The sequence below is a fragment of the Lontra canadensis genome, unplaced genomic scaffold (assembly GCF_010015895.1).
Source record: "Lontra canadensis isolate GAN:19392208 unplaced genomic scaffold, GSC_riverotter_1.0 scaffold1, whole genome shotgun sequence".
NCBI lineage: Eukaryota > Metazoa > Chordata > Mammalia > Carnivora > Mustelidae > Lontra > Lontra canadensis.
The window spans coordinates 62,826,317-62,846,198 of record NW_022630995.1 but is presented as its reverse complement, the minus strand read 5'-3'; the positions used below and the strand labels follow the sequence as shown (position 1 = coordinate 62,846,198).

The 19,882-nt window shown below is 47.3% G+C and overlaps 1 protein-coding gene across 3 annotated transcripts in view; it reads right to left on the bottom strand.

Annotated features, from left to right (window-relative positions):
* LOC116866354 (high mobility group protein 20A-like) overlaps nt 1–11,325 on the bottom strand; it is a 28,728-nt gene extending 17,403 nt beyond the window's left edge. For all 3 annotated transcript variants that reach the window (XR_004382378.1, XR_004382379.1, XM_032855365.1), the window contains exons 1-4: nt 11,128–11,325; nt 7,063–7,226; nt 2,456–2,535; nt 1,539–1,662 (exon numbers count right to left, since the gene is read on the bottom strand). Coding sequence is in view for 1 of the 3 variants with exons in the window: in XM_032855365.1 (XP_032711256.1) it covers nt 1,539–1,662; nt 2,456–2,535; nt 7,063–7,226; nt 11,128–11,155 (396 nt within the window). In the remaining 2 variants the exon portion in view is untranslated. The remainder of the gene's footprint in view (nt 1–1,538; nt 1,663–2,455; nt 2,536–7,062; nt 7,227–11,127) is intronic.
* Between the last annotated feature and the right edge of the window lie 8,557 nt (nt 11,326–19,882).

Sequence of the window (19,882 nt, the reverse complement as noted above, 5' to 3'; positions counted from 1 at the left end):
CCCTGTTCTTGCAGGGACCTGAGTCCCACCAAGGGGACAGCTGACATTGGTGTAAGGCAGAGTTTTTAAAACTAGGCTTTGGACGAGTTCCAAGCTTGGCAGCTGGTGCAGGTAGAGGGTGAAGGATTTCTGAAATCATGAAAATAGTTCAGAGACCCCCTAAAACCTTGGATCAGAGACTCTGACTCTGGCTGTCCCACCAGACATGCGCTAGGCTTTGCTATTACTCTGCTAATTTGCATAACAAATCAGCCACTCAAACTGAAATGTTAGGGGTTTAAGTCACTGTAACAGGTGGGGACCTACCCTAACCATCTTCACCCAAGTGTAACGGCAATAGTTTTGTTTTGATTGGTTTGATGTGTTAGAATGTGTGTCGTGGGGACAATTCCTCTCCACTCCTGATGTTTCCCTTGGCTCAACCCTCTTGACCTCTCCTGCACCCCTGGAAGGAGTAGCTTCTCTGAGTCATAAGCCAGAGCCAGAATCCCGCCTTCTCTCCCCTCCTCTGAGACCCATTCTCTAGCTCTTGGCCACAGCCAGGGGTCTGCCCTGTCCAGGATGGCTGGGGTTGTCCAGTGTCTGGCCCCTGGATCTATTTTCCAAGTGGTTGTAAAGCTGGGTTGCAAGACGAGGGTTGATATGGACACCCCCACCCCAAATAAGGACTTCTCTGTAATAGTTAACTTGAACTACAGGTTTTCTGTGGCCAAGACAAGTTGAGACTGAAGAGGTTTAAAGAAGTTCATCTCAGGATCATTGCATTTGACCCAGAGAAATGACACTCTGAAGGCAAGAGGCTGTTCTGGGAGAAGAATAGGCTTTGGGGTCAGACCTCCTTAGAGGGGTTTGGGAGGGCTTCTCAGAGGAGGTGACGTTGGGGCAGGCATGGCTTGACCAGTGTGGCTGACAAGTATAGAAAAGGGTTGGCAGAAATTGACAGCGGACACATACGTCCTGCTAAAAGGGCTTTGGCTGTACCCCACAGGTTGGTGTTTCCTCCTCTGTGACCCCAGAACATACTTCCATGGGAGGCTACAGGTGCTCACTGGAAAAGGGGTTCCATGTAGAATTAGTTTGAGAAATGTCTCACCCTAGAGCTAAGCCTCGGAGACTTTCATGGCCCTGAAGTGCTTTCCTCTGTCTCTCCCTCCACGCCTCCCTCCACGAGAGCATGGGCCTCTGCTGAACTACTTTCTAAGTGAACAGAATCATATCAAGCGCTCCCAAAACATTCTGCAGAGGGAAAAACCTATCTCACGTGACTTAGCGCAGAACTTCCCAAACTTATTGGACAACTAACCCATGTTTCATGGCTTAGTCATTCTGCTTAACCCAGTTTGCTAAATGGTGGGAGCCAAAACCCGGGAGAACCAGCAATTGCTTTTAAGGAGTGGGCTGGGAGGCACCACATGCCTGGTTTCCAGAAGGTTCCCTATGGCTCCAGTGTAAAGAGATGGGCTGGGAGAACAGCCCCAGATAGAGGCTGTTGGCAGAGGGGGCTGCTTCCTCCTTGTTCTACGCAGAAAAGGACTTACTTGCTTTTTCTCTTGAGACAGCTGAGCCCACTGAGCCGCCAACATCTTTGTGATTTCTGTAAAAGGCAGGTCTGGATGCTTGGCCCTTAGCTGACTCCTCTGCTCTTTTAGGAAGATCACGTACCTGTGCCGGGAGTGGAAGAGAGGCTCTGAGCGACCGGCTGCAGGGGGTGGGGAGGGGCAGGGGGCCTAGGGGAGCGATTTCCAATTCCTGGTTGTCATAAAAATAAATAATGGCTTTGCCCATGTTTTCAATATAATGAGTGAATGGAGGTCAATTCAAGAAGGAGAAATACTCGAATGGCTGGTTTATCCAGAGACTCATGCAAGACAGAGGAGCCAGAGAAGGCTCCCCAAGGAAGGGGCACGAGGCATGCCAAGAGGCTCAAGTCTGAGCCTCAGTTTCTCCCTCTGTGGAATGGACAGACATAATGCCACCTGTCCACAGGGTTACAGGAGATGGAAAAGAAGGCCTTCACTCCGAGAAACATGGGGATAAAGGGAAAAGAGCAGAAACTTCCAGAACAGCAGGGTGACCTGCAAATCCATGGGGACTGACTGTCATGGGACCTGTTCTCTGCAGCACAAGATGCCAGGATGACAAGAGACAAGGTTTCCGGGAACTGGGAAGGGCATCTTGAGCCCAGAGCACCCATATCTGTAAGGCTGGAAGGGAAACCAGACCTGCTGGCCCCAAACACACCATCTTCTGGTCTGTGACCCACACGCAGCTCTTCTGTCCTCTCCTTTTGAGCATCAGAATGTTATTACAGCTTAAAGAACTAACAATCCACATCCCCTCCCTGTGGTGTGAGGCCCCCGGTGGAAAACAGATCAAGGCTAAGATGGTCATGGCCAGGCCCTTCACACATGGCCACTGTCTTAGCACCCTGTCAGGTAGGCTGCCCCATCCTTACCCTGTCACAGGAGCACGGGGAATGGAAATATCCCTTGCGGGTTTCCTTTTCTTGCCTTTAGGCCAGCCCCCTTTCCTTTTCTGAAACAGAAATAGCAGAGAGGAAAATCTTGAGACCATTTAGCAGATTCCCATCCCAACTTACAACAATAATGGCAGGACACTAAAATCTCCTCTCAGTCCCTGTGTCCTCTCACCTCCTAGCAACTCCGCAGAGTAGAGATGAGCCCCTGAACACAAGGGGACCAAGGCATAGAGATGTGAATCCCTGCCCCAGTTCCCAGCAGGTGCAGGAGTCTGGATGATATCTCTTCTCATCCAAGCTGTGGAATGTTCATCAGATGAGATCAAGAAAGCAACCCAAGGTTTAGGTAACTAGTTTCCCGGTGGGAGTGGGGGTGGGGGGTCAAACCTCAGCACTGGGGAGGGGGATGGGCAGGGGCCAAAGGTTAACAGCAGAGCTTGACTGAAGCCCAGCCCAGTTCACATCTCAGCTCTGCCACTTACCTGCTGTCTGACCTTGGGCAAGTAAGGAACATCCCTGTGCCTCAGTTTTCCCCACTTGTAAAATGGAGATTAGGATAGCCTTTACCTGTGGGCTGTGGTAAAGACTAAATGTGCTAATATATGCATAGTTCTTAAAACAGGACCAGGCACCCAGGAAGTGCTCACTCGGTGCAGGCTGCTAAGATTGAAGCCAGTCTTGGGAGAGAGACCCAAGTTGCAGACTTACTTTTCCATTCATTGTGTGTGAAGGATCCATGGGCAGTGACTGAGCCCTTGCTGTCGTCAGGGCTCTGTGCCTGCTCAGAGTCTAGATGGCTGAAGAGGACCCAGGTCTTGCCCTCAAGCAGCTCACAGCCCAGCCACGGAGGCTGACTTGTATATAAATAATTGCAACCATTCAATACAAGAGATAGGGGTTACAGAGCGACAGACGGGGTGTCCTTGCTCTCAGGGCTTGGATTCCAAGTTTCCCAAACCAAACACACACATGTGCCCAGAATCGTAGAGAGAACTGAGAATGTGTCCTTGTAAACCTCTGTTTCAACTGTTCCAGCATTTCTGTTCAACACTTCCCCCCGACATGCCCATCTCAGCCTGGGCAGCGGTTAGCATCAGGGGCCTTAAGGAGCAGGAGGGCCGAGCTCGGGCCAGGAAGAGGCATAGAGCCAGGGTAGCAAATATGTGTAATGAGATGGTGCTGCAGAGCACCTAGCAAGCTGCCAGGCATACAGTAGGTGCACAATAATGACACTCTCTCTGGCTCCCTTCTGATAGCAGGGTCTACGCTGATCCCTAGAGTCTGAAAGTGAAAGACAATTTGTTCAGAACCCTGGACAGCTCCCAGGGCCTGAGGTCACCTCTGATTTCCCATAATGAACACTTCTGGAAACCACCCGCATTACAGTGGACTTCACCAAGGACTTCCCAACACGTGTGTTCCTGAATGTGAATCTCACATTCCCCAGTGAAAGCAAAGATTATCGTCATCCTATGCCGCAGGAAGACACTCAGGAAGATGGTATGATGGGCCGCTGAGGGGCTGTGCCAAGCCGAGAGCTGGGAGCATGCCATGGCTTCTGTTAAAGCAGTATCTCCTGAGGGAGACCCCAAAGCTGCCTGGGGTCAAGTGGGATGTGGGGCAGGTCACCTCTGCCCTGCCTCACAGCCAGAGCTACCCCTTCTCCTTCCCTGCTCAGCTCCTCTGCTGTAGCACAGAGGGGAAGTTTGTTTCTGATTAGAGGAAATATCCCCATGTGTTTTATTGTACTTCTCTATCTCCTTGTTCTATAAATCAAAAATCAAAATAAGGGTGCTTGTTTATCATTTCATGGCCATCCTTGGCCCTTTGTTTCAGCTTCTTTATTACAAGATAATCTTTCCAGAGTGTTTTCTTAGTTTGCCCACAAACTATAGTCATGGAGACAGAGGCACTTGGGATATGTCTCTCTGCAGCCTTTTGTTCCTCCTCCATTTCTCACACAGAATTTGCCCTTAATTGATTTGGCCCTAAATAGAGCCACGTACGCAGTGAGCTAGTCATTAGCACAGGCTGCTACTGCATGGAGAACTTTCCCACGCACTTGAGGACATCCATTAAAAAGAAGAAGGCAGCACAGAACACGGTGAGCAAGACAAGAGTGAAAAAAAACAGGGTGGTGGAAAGTGGAGCAGAAAGCCCACTTTCAGCAGAGCAGAGACCGAAGGGGGAAATCCCTTCTGAGAGGATTCTTGACCAGCAGACCTTTCATATTCAAATTTCAACAGATGGTGAATTTTGGATATTTGGTTTAATAGATAGAATTTTCTTTTACAAAGAAAAGCTCCTCTGGGAGTCAGCAGGGTGGAGTGGGAGTACAAGGGGCCAGAGTGACAGACCTGGCTCCCGCCCCCTCTCCCCCTACCACAGCTCTGACCCACCTTCAATCTGAGAGCTGTCCTTACCCCTGCAGCTCCTACCTATGATGCAAAAGGCAGCACAGGGGAGCTGAACTAGTGTTTGTAAAGGGCTAGAACAGGACCAAGCACCTAGCAGGGACTCTGCACGTGTGTCTTCTCTTTGCCTGGGAAGGAAGACCTCAAGGACATGCTCATGAACAGGATTCTACAAGGAGACTGAGCATCAAAGAGAAAAATAGTTTATGCAACTTTTCATGTCCTTCCTTTGGGAACCAGACCAAAGCTCAGAAATGCTTAAGAAAAGACTCTCGACTTCTGTGCATTTTACAGTCAACTCCCCAGCAAATTTTGTGGACTGGCTATTTGCAAGAGGACAGAAGGTGTTTAGCTAAAGGGCTGGCAGCCCTACCCCCACCCCAGCCTACCGCTGCATCTGAACAATGAGTGTGATTATTGCAAGATGGTACCTGCATTGCATGGTTCTAGACACTATGAGAAAGGTTAAACTGTTAAAACCTGGGTCCCTGACTTTAGACAACATGGTCCTTTTAAATCAGAATTCTAGTTCATTTGTTTCTGAAATAAACCAACACAGCAAAAGCAGTGCTTGCTTTCTTTCTTTCTTTCTTTCTTTCTTTCTTTCTTTCTTTTTTTAAATGGAAGGCTATTAGACACCAGTGACACCCCCTAGCCTAATTGCTCATCTCAGCTTTAACCAGCTTTGTAGACTAGAAGCCTCAGAGATAATTGATGATTCTGTGTTGGAATGGAGGGTGGTGGTCCAGGAGTAAAACAGTTCAGATATGAGTCCCATGTCTCCACGGACTGGCTGTGAAACCTCGAGGACTTTACCTAACCTCTCTGGGCCCTGGTGTCCTCCTCAGTGCATGGAGATGCCAGTTCTCCCCTTGCTGGCTGTAAGGGTTGTATAGGCTAGGACAGGTGCCAGGGCCCAGGAAGCCCATGGAGTGTCTGGTACTGTGATTGAAGTCAGCCCTCCTGTGTTCTAATCCTGTTCTACTGCCTTCTGTGCCTGTTGCCTCCGGAAAGTCCGTAGACCTTTCTGAGTGCACCTCCACCCAGAAAGTGGGGCTGGCTTGTGATGGTCACATGAGGAAGATATACACAAGAAAGTGCCACCATGATTGGAATTTAGCTTTGGCTTAAGGGGAGACAAACCTGAGTTAGGCTCCTCACACATCTCTCTGTGGCTCTGGCAGACATGGCCACTCATCTCCCTAGTATCCATTCTACCCTTTTTAATTAGGAATTGAGCCCTGATTTTTAGCTGGGTACATGGTCACCTGGAATCAATGTTTCTCAGCCTTCCTTGCAGCCAGGTGGGGCCATGTAACTAAGTTCTGGCCAATAAGGGCAAAGTAAAGTATGGTATGCAAATTCTGGCACACCTTCATAAGAGGAAGGCATCTTTTTTGCCTCTTTCTCCCCCTTGCTGGCTGGAGGCAGACATGAGGGCTGGTGTTCAAGCAGCCACCTTGGACTATGAAGCAGCATGCTAAGGAGAGTAGAACAGTGAGATGGACAGAGTCTGGGCTTTTGCTGGTGGAGATGCCTCCACAGTGCCCCAAACCACCTTCCTCTATATGTCATTTACATGAGAAAGAAACAACTTTTGATGTTGCCTAAATCACTATGACTTGGGGGAGTTTTCTGTTATGTGAAGCTGAGACTCATACTAATGCATACAGAGGGCTGTTTTATTTTTGTGTTTCTAAGCAGACCTGGTCATCTCTTACTTGAACTATTACAATAATAAGGGGAAAAGAAAAAGAAATCATTGTGGATCTTTTATGGAGCCGACCCTTTGGTAGGCGACCACTACTTAGACTTCAGCCTGGATCGGGCTATCTCCACGTGGGAACTGCTCACCCCAGAATGCTCACCAGTGACGTTGAGTTTCCTGCAGTGGTTAGGCTCAGGAGCCAGACATTCAGAGCTTAAATCCTGCCAAGCCATTTACTTTGTGACTCTGGGCAAGTTCCTTGACTTCTCTGTGCCTTAATTCCATCCTCACTGAAAAGAAGAGGTAAAAATACCAACCTCCAAGCGTTGAGAGCATTCAGAGACAAGCCACAGGAGTTTCCAGCCCAGAGCTCAGAACACGGGAGATGTTAAGCATGAAGGTCGTAACAATGCTGGCCCAGCACATGAACCCTCCGTGCCTGGCCTGGGTATAGCACTTGCCTTTGGCTCCCCTGTGTCCTGTTCCTTTGGGTTACCCTGGTTGGCCAGAACAACGCACTGCATGGGCAGAGACGAGGGATCCCGGCAGTGGGTGCAGATCACAGAGCATCCTGGGGGCAGGCCACCTGTCTCATCTGGAGGTGGGAGAAGGGGTTTTGCAGGAGCTGAAACAGGAAGAAATGGCCCCATAAGATCGGAGGTATCAAAATCACCGCCACCCCCTGGGTCCATCTGGCACAGGCACTCTGTAATGCGACACGTGCATTTTCAGATGCTCACAAGTGACAGCCAACTCTGGAAACCAAAGTTGGCAGTCACTTTTCTGGGGCACAAACAGCAGCTACACACACAGAAACAAGGCAGTCTCCAGTGAGGGGTCATAGCCTGGTAAGCCATTTAAGCATTTAAATGGTTAAATGGGGGTGCCTGGGTGGCTCAGTTGGTTAAGCTTCTGCCTTCAGCTCAGGTCATCATCCCAGGGTCCTGGGATCAAGCCCAGCATCTCCCTGCTCAGCAGTTAGCCTGCTTCTCCCTCTACCCCTCCTCCTGCTTGTGACCTCTCTCTCTCTCTCATGCTTTCTCTTCTCACTCACATTTTTAAAAAATCTTAAAAAAAAAGAAAAATGGTTAAATGTAAAAAAATCATTTATAAATCGTTTATAAAACCAAATATCCCAAATCCACCATCTGTTGCAATTTAACATTTTAACCATTTAACCATTGTTAAAAGCGTGGATTCTGGAGCCAGGCCCTCTGTGTTCAGACCCCAGCTCCCAGGGATGAGCTTCACATCATTAGCAACACGCTTCACCCATAAGGACCGCAGTTCCTGCTGCACATGTTGAGGCAGAATTCATGCCTGCCTCATGGAGGTGTGGAGAGGTCTATCCCACAACAGGTACTGATCAACAGGATGCCTACTGCGTGCTGGGCATGCAGATATGAGCGCACACAACAGGCAGAAATCCGGTTCTCCTGGAGCTGATGTTCTGGGGGGTGAGGATTAGACTAAAACTTGTAAAATACGCACAGGGCCCTTAGTAGTCTTTCATTTGGGGGGCATTTTAAACCGATGCATTAGCAGAAATCTATCCCTCAGGAACGTAGACTGTGGCCAAGTTATCGTCTGATCCCATTTTACAGACTGGAGGGAGGTAGGGACGGGATGCTGCGTAGCTCGGGTCTAGTAGGTGCACAAGTGCGTGACTGTGCTTTCTCCAGCCTCTGCACACATGCAGGCCCATGTGGAGATGGGGAAATCGAGGTACTGGGAAGCAGAGTGATCATCCAGAAAAACCCAGGTAGGGATGGCTTGGAACCTGGGTCTCCTGGCTGCCAGCCCAGTAGTCTGTTCTCCCCCACCTGTCCCGGCTGTGGCTCCCCGTGCTGAGGGGAATGTTACAGCTCTCAAGGTATGTCCTCAAGTGTGACCCCTTTAGTATCTTGTCTTATTTAACAAGCTATGATGCAGGAAATGCCCCCTGCCAAACTGTTCCAGGTACCAACTCATCCAAGAGAGGAAAGGCAGGAAGGAATCACTGACTTCCCTCTCAGCTTCCAAGGAAGAGGAAATGCGGCAAATGGTGATGACCAAACCCAGAGTTCTAGAACTTTCCTGGCCTGTCCCCATTTCTGTAGCCACATGGTCAAGGCATTGTAATCCATTCACTGTTCTTTTTTGTTTTGTTTTTGTTTTAGATGGTATTTTTTAAGTCATAACTCATGGGTATGGTGTAGAATTCAAAGGGGGTACCCATGGGGTAATAGTAAAAGCTAGAGCTAGCTCGCCCCTCTCCCATCCTGAAGCACTCAGGTCCCTCCTTGTTAGGGGGCACTGTTAGGGGGCACATCACAAGTCCTTCTGGAGCTAGTCTGTGAATTTACACACACTTCATCCTCCTGCACAATGGCAAACTAGTTGCACTGAACTTAATTTGCTTCTATGCAAACTATGCTTTGGATCTCCTTCTGCTGGCCATTTAGAGCCGCCATATTTTTTGGGAAGGCTACATCATATTTGCAGCGTGGACAGGCCATGGTGCATTTAGCAGCCCCTGGTAGAAAATCCAGGTTGTCCCTGGTCTTTGCACACATGGCATCACCTTCATGTGGTGGGTTCTCTAGGAACGGGATTGCTGGGTCAAAGGGCATGTGTCGTCCAGGTAGACCAGATAGACTGTGGCTGGCACAATCCCTTCCATGGAGCTGGACCCATCTTATACCTGCCAACAGTGTAAGACTCACCTTCCTCCCATAGATACCTTCCTCTGAGCCCAGAGATGACAGTCCCATCACCTCTCTCTCTGCTCACATCCCTCTATGACTCTCCCTTGACTTCAGCATGAATCCAAGTGCCCTGGTCTGGCATTTGAGGCTCCAGGAGGCTGGACCTTCATGCTCCTCCAGCCCCACATTCCTCCAACTGATATAAAGGACACTGAAAGGTAGAGTCAACATGGATGGACAATAGACCCTGCGCGTGTATTATGCTGTTTAATCTTGAGCATGGCTCATCACCATGGTGACATCCATGGGTGGACAAGGAAGTTCAGGGAAGTCGGTGACCTTTCTGAATGTTCACAGCAGGGTAAGGATAGATGGGACTCCCCATTTGGGACTGCCTACCCTTTCCACCTCCCTAGTCACCTTGCCAACAAGCAGAAATCCTCTCCCATTCAGTACAGCCTACTTCAGACACCATCACCCCGCTGGGCCCAGTCCCAAAACTCCCCTGCCTCAGCCTCTTTCCAAAGATCCAGCACAGGGGGCAACAGAAGAGCCCATTTGGGAGTCAACCCTACCATGATTTATTCATCTGGGGGACAGACCTAAGTACCAGGGACAGACAGAGTGCCAGGCCCCAGGCAGAGGCTGCAGAAACAGCAGTGGACAACATCACAGAGTACACAGAGCTCTTGGTTAATGAGTCTTAGTTCCCTAGACAAAAGCCATGGTGATTGCTCTCTTTTTGATGAGTAAAAGGAAGCCAAGAATGCTCGATGCTGTTCTAACAATCTCCAATCCAGAGATAGGGTGTGCCTACTGGCTCCGCCTGGCTGCACAGTACAGTGGTCACATCCATAAATCGGTTAGAATGCCCAGCTCTGCCACCTACCGGCCATGGCATTGCTTAGTGCCTCAGTTTCCCTGTCTGTAAGATGGGAAGGGGCCACCGAAGACTGAGGTGGTTGTTACAGGGCCTGGCACCCAGGAAGCAGTCAATAGCCAAGAACTGCTCTTATTCTAAGTAAAATTCTGCTTTGGGACGTGAGAATACCTTCTGGGTTCAACTTTAGGCTCCAACGCCACTTGCCCTCCAGTGCCAGAAACACATTAGCCAGGAGCAAATTAAACCATTTTCACTTAATTGTCCTATGGGGTTAGGAAACGGGATTTTCTGCAAAAGGGAAGGCTCTGGACAAAGACCTGAACCTTTCCAGCATCATTTCTAACATCTGCGCGCTCGGCGAGACTCTCTGGCACCCACAGAACTGGGTTCCATTCCTAGTTATGCCCTAATGACCCGAGGGGCCGAGATCAGGTTACTGAAAGCCTTGGGATTCTCACTGTGGAGATGTGACAGTGCCGGCCCCCAGGTCTCTGAGGGCATTACGTGGGACAGGTGAACACAGGTTCGCTGAGCCAGAGCTGGAGCACCGCAGGGGGAGGGCCCCACGACGCAACTGCTCTCAACACCAAAGTCATCCACTGATTGCGCGCGCCCGTGTGCCCCAAGCAGCGCCCGGGACCTTGTGCGACCGCCCTGATAGCAAGCCAGCTCTGGAGCCCGGACCGCACCCACTTTGGCACCGGAGGCCGCGGACAGCGCCGCAGCTAGGCGGCGGGAAGTCCGGACGGACACCTGTGCCCAGAGACGCGCGGGGAGGGGACCCGGGGGGGCGCAGGCGGGGTCACGTTCTAGGGCCTGGGCCCGCCCGGCATGGGCACCCGAGAGCCGTGGGCCTGGCTGCACCGGAGCGCGCACACCCTGTCCCGGGGACGACCTCCGCACTCCCGGACAGCGGGGCGCGCGCGACGCAGAGGGGCGCAAGTTCAGCCACTGACCCGCAGCCTGGCCGCCGTCCCGCTGCATGTCGCCCGCCCGCCCGGGCCGCCGCCCCGCGCCCGCAGCTCCGGTCCAGTGCCCCCGGTGCGCCCGCCCGGCGCCCCTCCGCTCCGCCCCGCCGCTTCGGGTCCCCGGAGCGTGGGCTCTGTCCTCTGGGAACCGCGTAGAGCCGCCGGGGGCTTGGGCGGGCGCGCGGGGCCAGAGTCCCAGCCGCGCAGTGTGGCCGGAGCTCCGGGCTTTCCGGGCAGCCGGGGACTGGGCGGGGCCAGAAGGGGCGGGGGGAGGGGCGGAGGGCCGGGAGAGCCTTTCCCCCGGCCCCCGCTTTGGCAGAGCCAGTCACTCCCCCGCACCGCAGTTATATAAATGCGCCCAGTTGACCGGGAAGAGCCAATCAGCGACGGCTCATCTTCCAATTATGTCTTTTAATATTTCCAGATCACACCAGAATACATAACGCATTATCACTATGGCGAAATTAGAAAACTCAGAGCAGCCCCTTTCCCGAATCCAGTGCTTCAGAGCCAACCACCTGTTAACCCATTGGTGCCTCCCCATGCATTAAACTTTTTTAAATTCAAAATATAATTTCAAAGATAATTCTAAGCATATAAAAATAGCGCCAAGTTCCACCTGTCCTTCCAATGGCAACACTTCCATGATCGCGTTTACCCTTCCGGTCTGTGGCAGGTGACAGGAAGGCCATTAGGGGCTTCACACACTGTCTGGGTAATTTTGAGGTTGCCTTTGGGATGGCACAGCCTCTAGAGTCAGTCGGTCTGGGTTCATCAGCCTACCCCTCAGACCCTCTGCTGGGCGGCTTACTTCATCTCTCTGGGCCTCAATCTCTTCGTAGGTTTAGCGGGGACAATAACCGTGCTTATTATTAGGCACAGTTGTGGGATCAAAGTCAGTGCTCCTACAGTACAACGGAGACACGCGGCAAATAGGTCAGTTGTTTTTTCTGAGGTCTTCTGTATCTGTCAAGGGTAATGAGCAATTGTGTAACCACACAATTTGTTTTTTTTTCCTACTCCGCAAAGCTCCTAATCCATTTCCATGTTTTCTTTTTAACCAACCCAGGGCTTCGACCAGTAACTCTGGGAAAGCTCTCTGTCCCTCAGTTTCTTCCTCTATAGAATTGAGGTACTATTAATAGCCTCACAGGGATGTTTGAGGATTCTATGAAATGCTGCATGAATATAGGTTTGCTATTAATCGATACTGCTGATAACTGGCTAGCCATCTGAGAAGGGAATGGACTCCGATCTAGTACCAAATACAAAAGTAAACTCTAGATGGATTAAAGACCTAAATTAATAAAGCGAACAATAAAAATCACACGAGGAGACTTTGGGATCCCAATAGCATGCCTAGATAGGAAGCTCTCTACAGCAATACCTTGTCAGATGGAAATATTGAGATGGGGGATTACTTCCAATACACTGAACTCACAGGAAAATCGGGGGAAATACCCAAGGATCACAAGCCTCCCCGCAAAAAGAGGAGTAATCAGCCCAAACCAGAGGATGAACCCAGAAGTCTGGCCTCCACTGGGTACAACCACCTATGACATTGGCTTCAAGTTTGAGGAACTCTGGCCGGTGCCGTGGACCACAGAACAAATCTCCCCATATCGCCAGCTTCTGGCAGAAAAACAGAAGATGATATAAATAAACAGTCTCTCCCGTGAATGTGTAGCCAGAAGACTGCTCCCATCTATGTCTGCACTGGCCTCCAAGGAAAAACACACCCGGCAAAGGAAATTAAAATAGCTACAGGTTCGTAGCGCCCCCTGGAGCCCAGAAGAAGCAAATGCAATCTGATGAATCACTACATTCTACCTCTGAAACTGATTAATACAGTACATGTTAATTAATTTGAATTTAAATAAAAAACTTGAAAAAAGAAGCAAATTAAATGCTCTCTGGAGGACAGCAGCTTCAATTCAGGCCTATCACTTTGTACCATCTATGAGCCCATAATGAAAAATGAAAAGTCCAGTGAGGGTTACTCCACACAGGTGAGAATGTGTAAACCTAAAAAGACAGAGTACAACAGGTTGTGGTGATGACACAACTTCTGTGGAGGGACTGGAGCTCCACACACTGCTGGTGGGGGTGTAGAATTGTGGGACCATTTTTGAAAGCAGTGTGTCCGTTCTTAAAAAGTTCAACATACATTTCCACATGATTGGAACCTTACATTCCTAGGTATGTGTCCCAAAGAAATGAGGGCATACGTCCACGCAAAGGCTTCTCTAGCTCTCTCTCTCTCTTTTTAAAGATTTTATTCATTTATTTGACAGAGAGACACACAGCGAGAGGAAACACAAGCAGGGGGAGCGGGAGAGGGAGAAGCAGGCCTCCTGCTGAGCAGGGAGCTGATTCCAGGCTTGATCCCAGGACCCTAGGATCATGACCTAAGCCCAAGGCAGATGCTTAATGACTGAGCCATCCAGGTGTCCCTCACACAAAGGTTTCTATACAAGTGTTTACAACAGCTTTAGTGCCTGGTGACACAAGTCCGGAAGGTTGCCAGGGATGAGGGCTGGGTGTGGGGAAGTGGAAGGAGTCAAAGGGTTCTGGGAAATTTTCAGGGGGATGGATGTGTTCATTATCTTGATGGTGCTGATAGTTCCACAGGTGTATGTGTGTGTCAAAACTGCTCTGCATTATGTGTCTACACAGTTTATTCTAGACTGATTTTTACCTCAATAAAGTCGTTACAAAAACACAATTGGCAGTTTTAGGCAAGAGTGATTATACTGCACTTTTGAATTTGTAAGAAATATAGAAGTAAAATGGCACAAAGGACAGGCTCTGTGAGGGGTCTATGTTATTCGAGTGAGACCATGATAAAGATGGACATTATAGGGGTGCCTGGGTGGTTCCAGCAGTGAAGCGTCTGCCTTCGGCTCAGGTCATGAACCCAGGGTCCTGGGACCGAGCCCTGCATCCAGCTCCTTGCTCAGTGGGGAGCATGCTTCTCCCTCTGCCTGCCACTCCCGCTGCTTGTGCTCCCTCTCCCTCTGACAAATAAAACCCTCAATAAGAAAAGATGCACATTATAAATTCTAGAACAACCAGTAAAAAAATCAAATAGTGGTATAGCTGCTAAGTTAATAGAAGTTATAAAATGGGATGCTAAAAAGACTTAATTCTAAATAAGAAAGGGAAAAAAGAAACACAAATAAAGAACTGGTAAGGAAAATGAAAAGCAAGTACTAAGGTGCCAGACTTCAGCCCAACCCTGTGAACAGTTACCGTCACAGTGAAGGGACGTGCCATCCCGTGAAAGAGATGGAGGCTACCAGCCTGCATACAGAGAGGGACCCTGTGAGGAGCTGGCTACAAGAAACTCTCTTTAAATATGAGAGAAGAGAGGCCGACAGGAGAAATGTGGGAAAGCAGACCATAAGGGGTCTCCCAGAGCTATATGACTATTTTGTCTGATAGACAAAATAATAATAATTAATCATTAATGATTTACAACAATTAACCGTTAATTAATAATTATTTATTAATATTGATCTTTAATTTATTTAATCCATGCATTATTATTTTAATTTATTAAAATTATCAATTATTATAATATATTATATAATACATTATCATACATATACTTATTAAAGTTAGTATTATAAATTATTTTAATTTATTTATTAACAAGTAATTAACAATTAATAATTATAATTATTGATAGAAATAACAGAACTTACTACAAGGAATATCGCCAGAGATGTATCACAGAGGCAAAGGGCCAATTCGTGAAGAAGCCATGATAATCTTAAACGTGTATATCTGTATTAATAAAGCTTCAGAGGATACGAATCAAAACTGACAGAAACAAAAGGAGAAACAGACAAATTTTAATCATAGCTGTAGATTTTTTTGACATCACTCACTCTCTCAGTAATTGGTAGACAAAGAAGATAAAAATCAGTAGGTATATAAGGAGAACTGGAATGCTCCATCAGAGACCTTGATCTTGTTGACATTATGGAATCCTCTCCCCAGTAATAGCAGAAATTGCATATTTTCTCGTCTGGATGGAAAATTCACCAAGATAGGCCATGTGCCAGACAATAAAGTACATCTTAAATTGAAAACAACCCAAACCATACAGAAACCACGTTCTTTGATGATGGAAATGTTCAATTATAATTTAGTAACAATAAGATGTTCAGAAAATCCCCCGAATATTAGGAAATTAAGCTACACATTTCTGATTAATGCATCAGTCAAAGAAGAAATCAAGGGATTGATTGGAAACCAAGTTTTAAAACTGAATGATACGTGTTGTGTCTATTAAACAGGTGATGTTTACTTTACAGGGTTAAAAAGACCAGAAGCTAGAACTATAATACTGAACAGATACCTTGTAATCTGGGAGAGCAGTGATGGTGGTCAAACCATTTATCCCTCGAGGCAAAGGCTGAGATATTAATTAAAGCTGAGATATTAATTAAAGCTTTATAAAATAAATATGGCAAGAGAGCCTGTGGTGCAGCTGAATACCCAACTCTTGATCTTGGCAAAGGTCATGATCTCAGGGCCTTGAGATTGAGTCCCATATCGGGTTCCATACTCAGGGGAAAGTCTGCTTGGAATTCTCTCTCCCTCTCCCTCTGTCCCTCCTGCACTTGTGCTCTCTCTTAAATCAATGAATCAATCATTAAAAAAATAAATATGGTAAATTTCTAGGTTAAGCACTGAAAATAAGGAAACAAACTATGTAACTTTCAAACGGGAAAATGCAATAAGAGCACAAGTTCAAACAATCCTAAAGAAGAACAAAAATAGAGAAAAAAGAAAATCAAAGAAGAGGAAGACAAGTAAAAATACAAAATCAGATGGGTAGAAATAGCTCCAAAGATACCGGTAGTCACAGGCTGCGTAGACAAGCAAGCCCGGGGGGCTGGGTCAGAGTGTCCTATGCGCAACAGTACAAAACCCAGCCATACGCTCTTTGCCTGGGGTTGAAAGTCAAGGGATGGACAAGAGCACAGTAAGTAACAGATGTATTGAACAAAATGACATTTAGATTAAATCATCATGTGGGTGGGGGGTTACCTGGGGGGCACAGTCAGCTGAATCTCTGACTCAGTTTTGGCTCAGGCTCAGGTAGTGATCTCAGGTTCATGAGACCCAGCCCCGTGTTGGGCTCCAGCCTCAGTGCGGAGTCCCTCCCGCTCTTTCTGGCTAAAATGAATAAATAAATCTTTAAAAAAAATAGTTAGCATAAAGAAGATTGCTACCAGGTAATAAATCCACCAGGGAGAGCCCACAATTCTAGAATGCATGTGTTTCCTATGAAGTGAACACAGGGCACCAGAAGGAGGGGCTGAAAAATCCACGTCTCGGTGGGGCATCTCCACACGCCTCCTTCCAACGTTTTGTTTGTTGTAAGAAAATATGCGTAACATAAAGTTTCCTGTCTTAACCGTGTAAAACATACAGTTCAGTGACGCTGTATACAACAGTCACCACCACGCGTCCCCAGAGCTTTCTGTCCTCATGAGAGGCTAACTCTCCATCTTCCCTTCTCCCCAGCCCTTGGCACCCTCCCACCATCCTACCTTCTGTCTCTGTGAATCCAGCCGCTCTAGGAACTCCCTCAGGGAAGTGGAACCATACGTGTCCTCTCAGAAGTGGCTTATCCCACTCAGCATGAGGTGACACGTGTCTGCATGTCCTTCCTTGTTAAGAGTGAGTAATATGCCTGTGTGTGTGTGTGTGTGTGTGTGTGTGTATCATATACAATTTATCCAGTCCTCTATTGATGGACACGTGGACTGCTCGGACCCCGTGGCTGCCATAGCTGATGCTGCCGTGGACATGGGTATACGGCTCTCTGTTCCTTCAGGTGTGGACTCAGGTGTAATCGCTGCCTCCTTACGGTGATCCTCAGTTTCATTTTTGGGGGAATCCCCACACCATTTTCCACAGTGGCCTCACCATTTTAGATTCGTGCCAACAGCACACAAGGGTTCCAATTTCTCCACACCCTCGCTGACACTTGTTACTTTTTTGGATAGCAGTCATCCTAATGAATCTGAGGTGTCAACATACCTCTTAATAATTTATAGGCCAAATTGTAAAAAAAAAAAAAAAGGCTGGTAAGAATAAAGACTTGAAAACACAACTAATTAGCTTTGTCTATTTATTTAAATATTTTAAAAAGAGTATATTTGTTTATTTGAGAAAGAGAGCACACACGCACACGCACAACAGGGGGAGAGGCAGAGGGAGAGGGAGAAGCAGAAGCAGACTCCCCGCTCAGCAGGGAGTCCAACATGGGGCTCAATCCCAGGACCCTGGGATCATGAGCTGAGCCAAGGGCAGACACTCAACCCACTGAGCCACCCAGGAGCCCTCTAATTCACTTTATTTAATGAACGCATATAGAATCTTCCACCCGTCATATAAAGAACAGTTATAGTTTTGCTAAAGATACCATTTACGGTAATAAAATAAAATGAGAACTACATCTGCTGACAGATAGGCAAGACCTTTATACAGAAAATCTGAACTCTTACTGAAAGGTGTTTAATAGGACTTTTGTGAATAGAGGGATTCATCAGTGGGAGGACTGGATAGACGATGTCATATCTCTCCAAATTGTGTGATAGATTTAATGCAGTTCTGATCAAAATCCCAATAAGGTTCTTTGCAAAGTTCACCTAACTCCAAAATGTACATGAAAGAACAAAGGGTTGGCAATAGCTCCAATGCTCCCAGAGAAGACGAACGAGCTAGGAGGGCTTTCTTGAGCAAATATCAAGACTCACTATATGCTGACATAGTCATGACAGCGTGACATTAACACAGAGACAGACAGATAGACAAAGGAGCAGAACAAGCAGACCGTGAACGCCTGGACACCTGATATATGTCACAGCCCGTACTCCCTGTCTGCTCCCTAGGAGAACGGAAGCGGTTTCAAATAAGCAAAGCTCAGACAACTGGCTATTCCCAGGAAGGCACAAAATGAAACAGGACATCTTGCTCTCACTGTGCATCAAGCTCAACTCTGGAAAGTAAAACTTGAAAACACTTAGCAGGGAATGTGAGAAAATATTTTTGAGGACTCTAGATAAGGTAGAATTTCTTAAAACACAAAAAAGCCCAAATCACAAAGGAACATATTAGGGACATCTGGGTGGCTTGGTGGGCTAAAGCATCTGCCCTCAGCTCAGGTCATGATCCCAGGGTCCTGGGATCGAGTCCCACATAGGGCTCCTCATTCGGCAGGGAGCTTGCTTCTCCTCTGCCTGCTGCTTCCCTTCCCTTGCGCGCACGCTCTCTCTCTCTCTCTCTCTGATAAATAAAATCTTTAAAAGAAATAAAGGAACATATTAAAAATGCAGATGATGTTAAAATTAATATTTCTATTCACCCCAAGGAAACTATAATAGAAAATGGCAAGCCCTTATCCAGAAGGTACGTGCAAAAACATATGCCCAACAAAACATTAGTATCCTGAAAATATAAAGAAGCCCTAAAAAGCAACAAGAGAAAGACAACCCCCCGCCACCAGCCAAGTAGGCAGAGCACATGAAAAGGCGTGTTCATGGAGAGAAAATATGAAAAGCCAAAAATAGACAAAGAGCCTCTGTCAGAGAAATTCACAATTCAATTGCTCTGAGACACCAATTCGCTCTCCCAGGGCTGGCAATAACCTAAAATCCAGCTAAGACTGTAGGTTGGCAAAGATGCAGAGGATCTGGGTTTCTTGCAGATCGTTGGTTGGATACTAAATTGGCAGAAACATTTTGGGCAACTATCTGGTAGTGCCTTGTAAAATCGGGGACATTCTCTCCCCATGCTCTACCACTTCCCGTCCTATGGTGTAAACTCTAGAACACTGGTTCTCAACCAGGGGTGATTTTGCCTTCTTGGGGGACATTTGGCTCTCTCTGGGGGCATCTTGTTGTCATGTCTAGGAGGAGGGTGCTAGTGGGATCTAGCCATGGAGGCCAGGGATTATCGTTCTGCTGTTGAGAAACCCTGATGGAGAATGGAGAAGCCTTTCCTCTACGTGCATCCGAAATACAGATGCAAATGTCTGTGGTCTCAAGGTTTAAATTTTTTTTCTAATTGCTAGAATGTCTATTCCCAGTTCAGCCAGCCACATGTATTAAAATGGATGAATTTTTTAAAAACTCAGTGTGAAGTAAAAAGGAAAATGTGGGAGAATATATATATATATATATATATATATATATATATATATATATAAAATCTGATACCATGCATAGGGAATTAGAAAAAAGATAAACACACACAGCGAAATCTTGAAGTAATGAATCTGATGGCAAGTTCCTTTGTGACAAATACAGATGGAATCCTGTCCTCTGTCCAGGCCCTTTCCTCAAAAAGGGCCCCTAACATTTTTTTTTACTGTAGGTATAATTTCACTGTTTTTGTGTGTGCCTTATTTATTTATTTATTTATTTATTTTTTGGAAGTAGTATGGAAATGCAACTGACACTTTTGGAAACCCCTTTCCTGAGCTTTGGAAAATACATATGTTATATATATTACTTGGCATTCTTAAAATACCTTCTCCCCAAAATATTTTTTAATAATTGGAAATTTGTCTATTTAAACGTATTTTCTAAGGTCACATTTGCTAGCCAGATCACGTTTTAATTTTTTGTAGGGGGAATAAACAGGCATAGCAGCCGCCTGAGTTTTCCTGCACTTGTAGGAAAATCTAGGCTACATGCACTGTCCAGATGCCATGGAGACC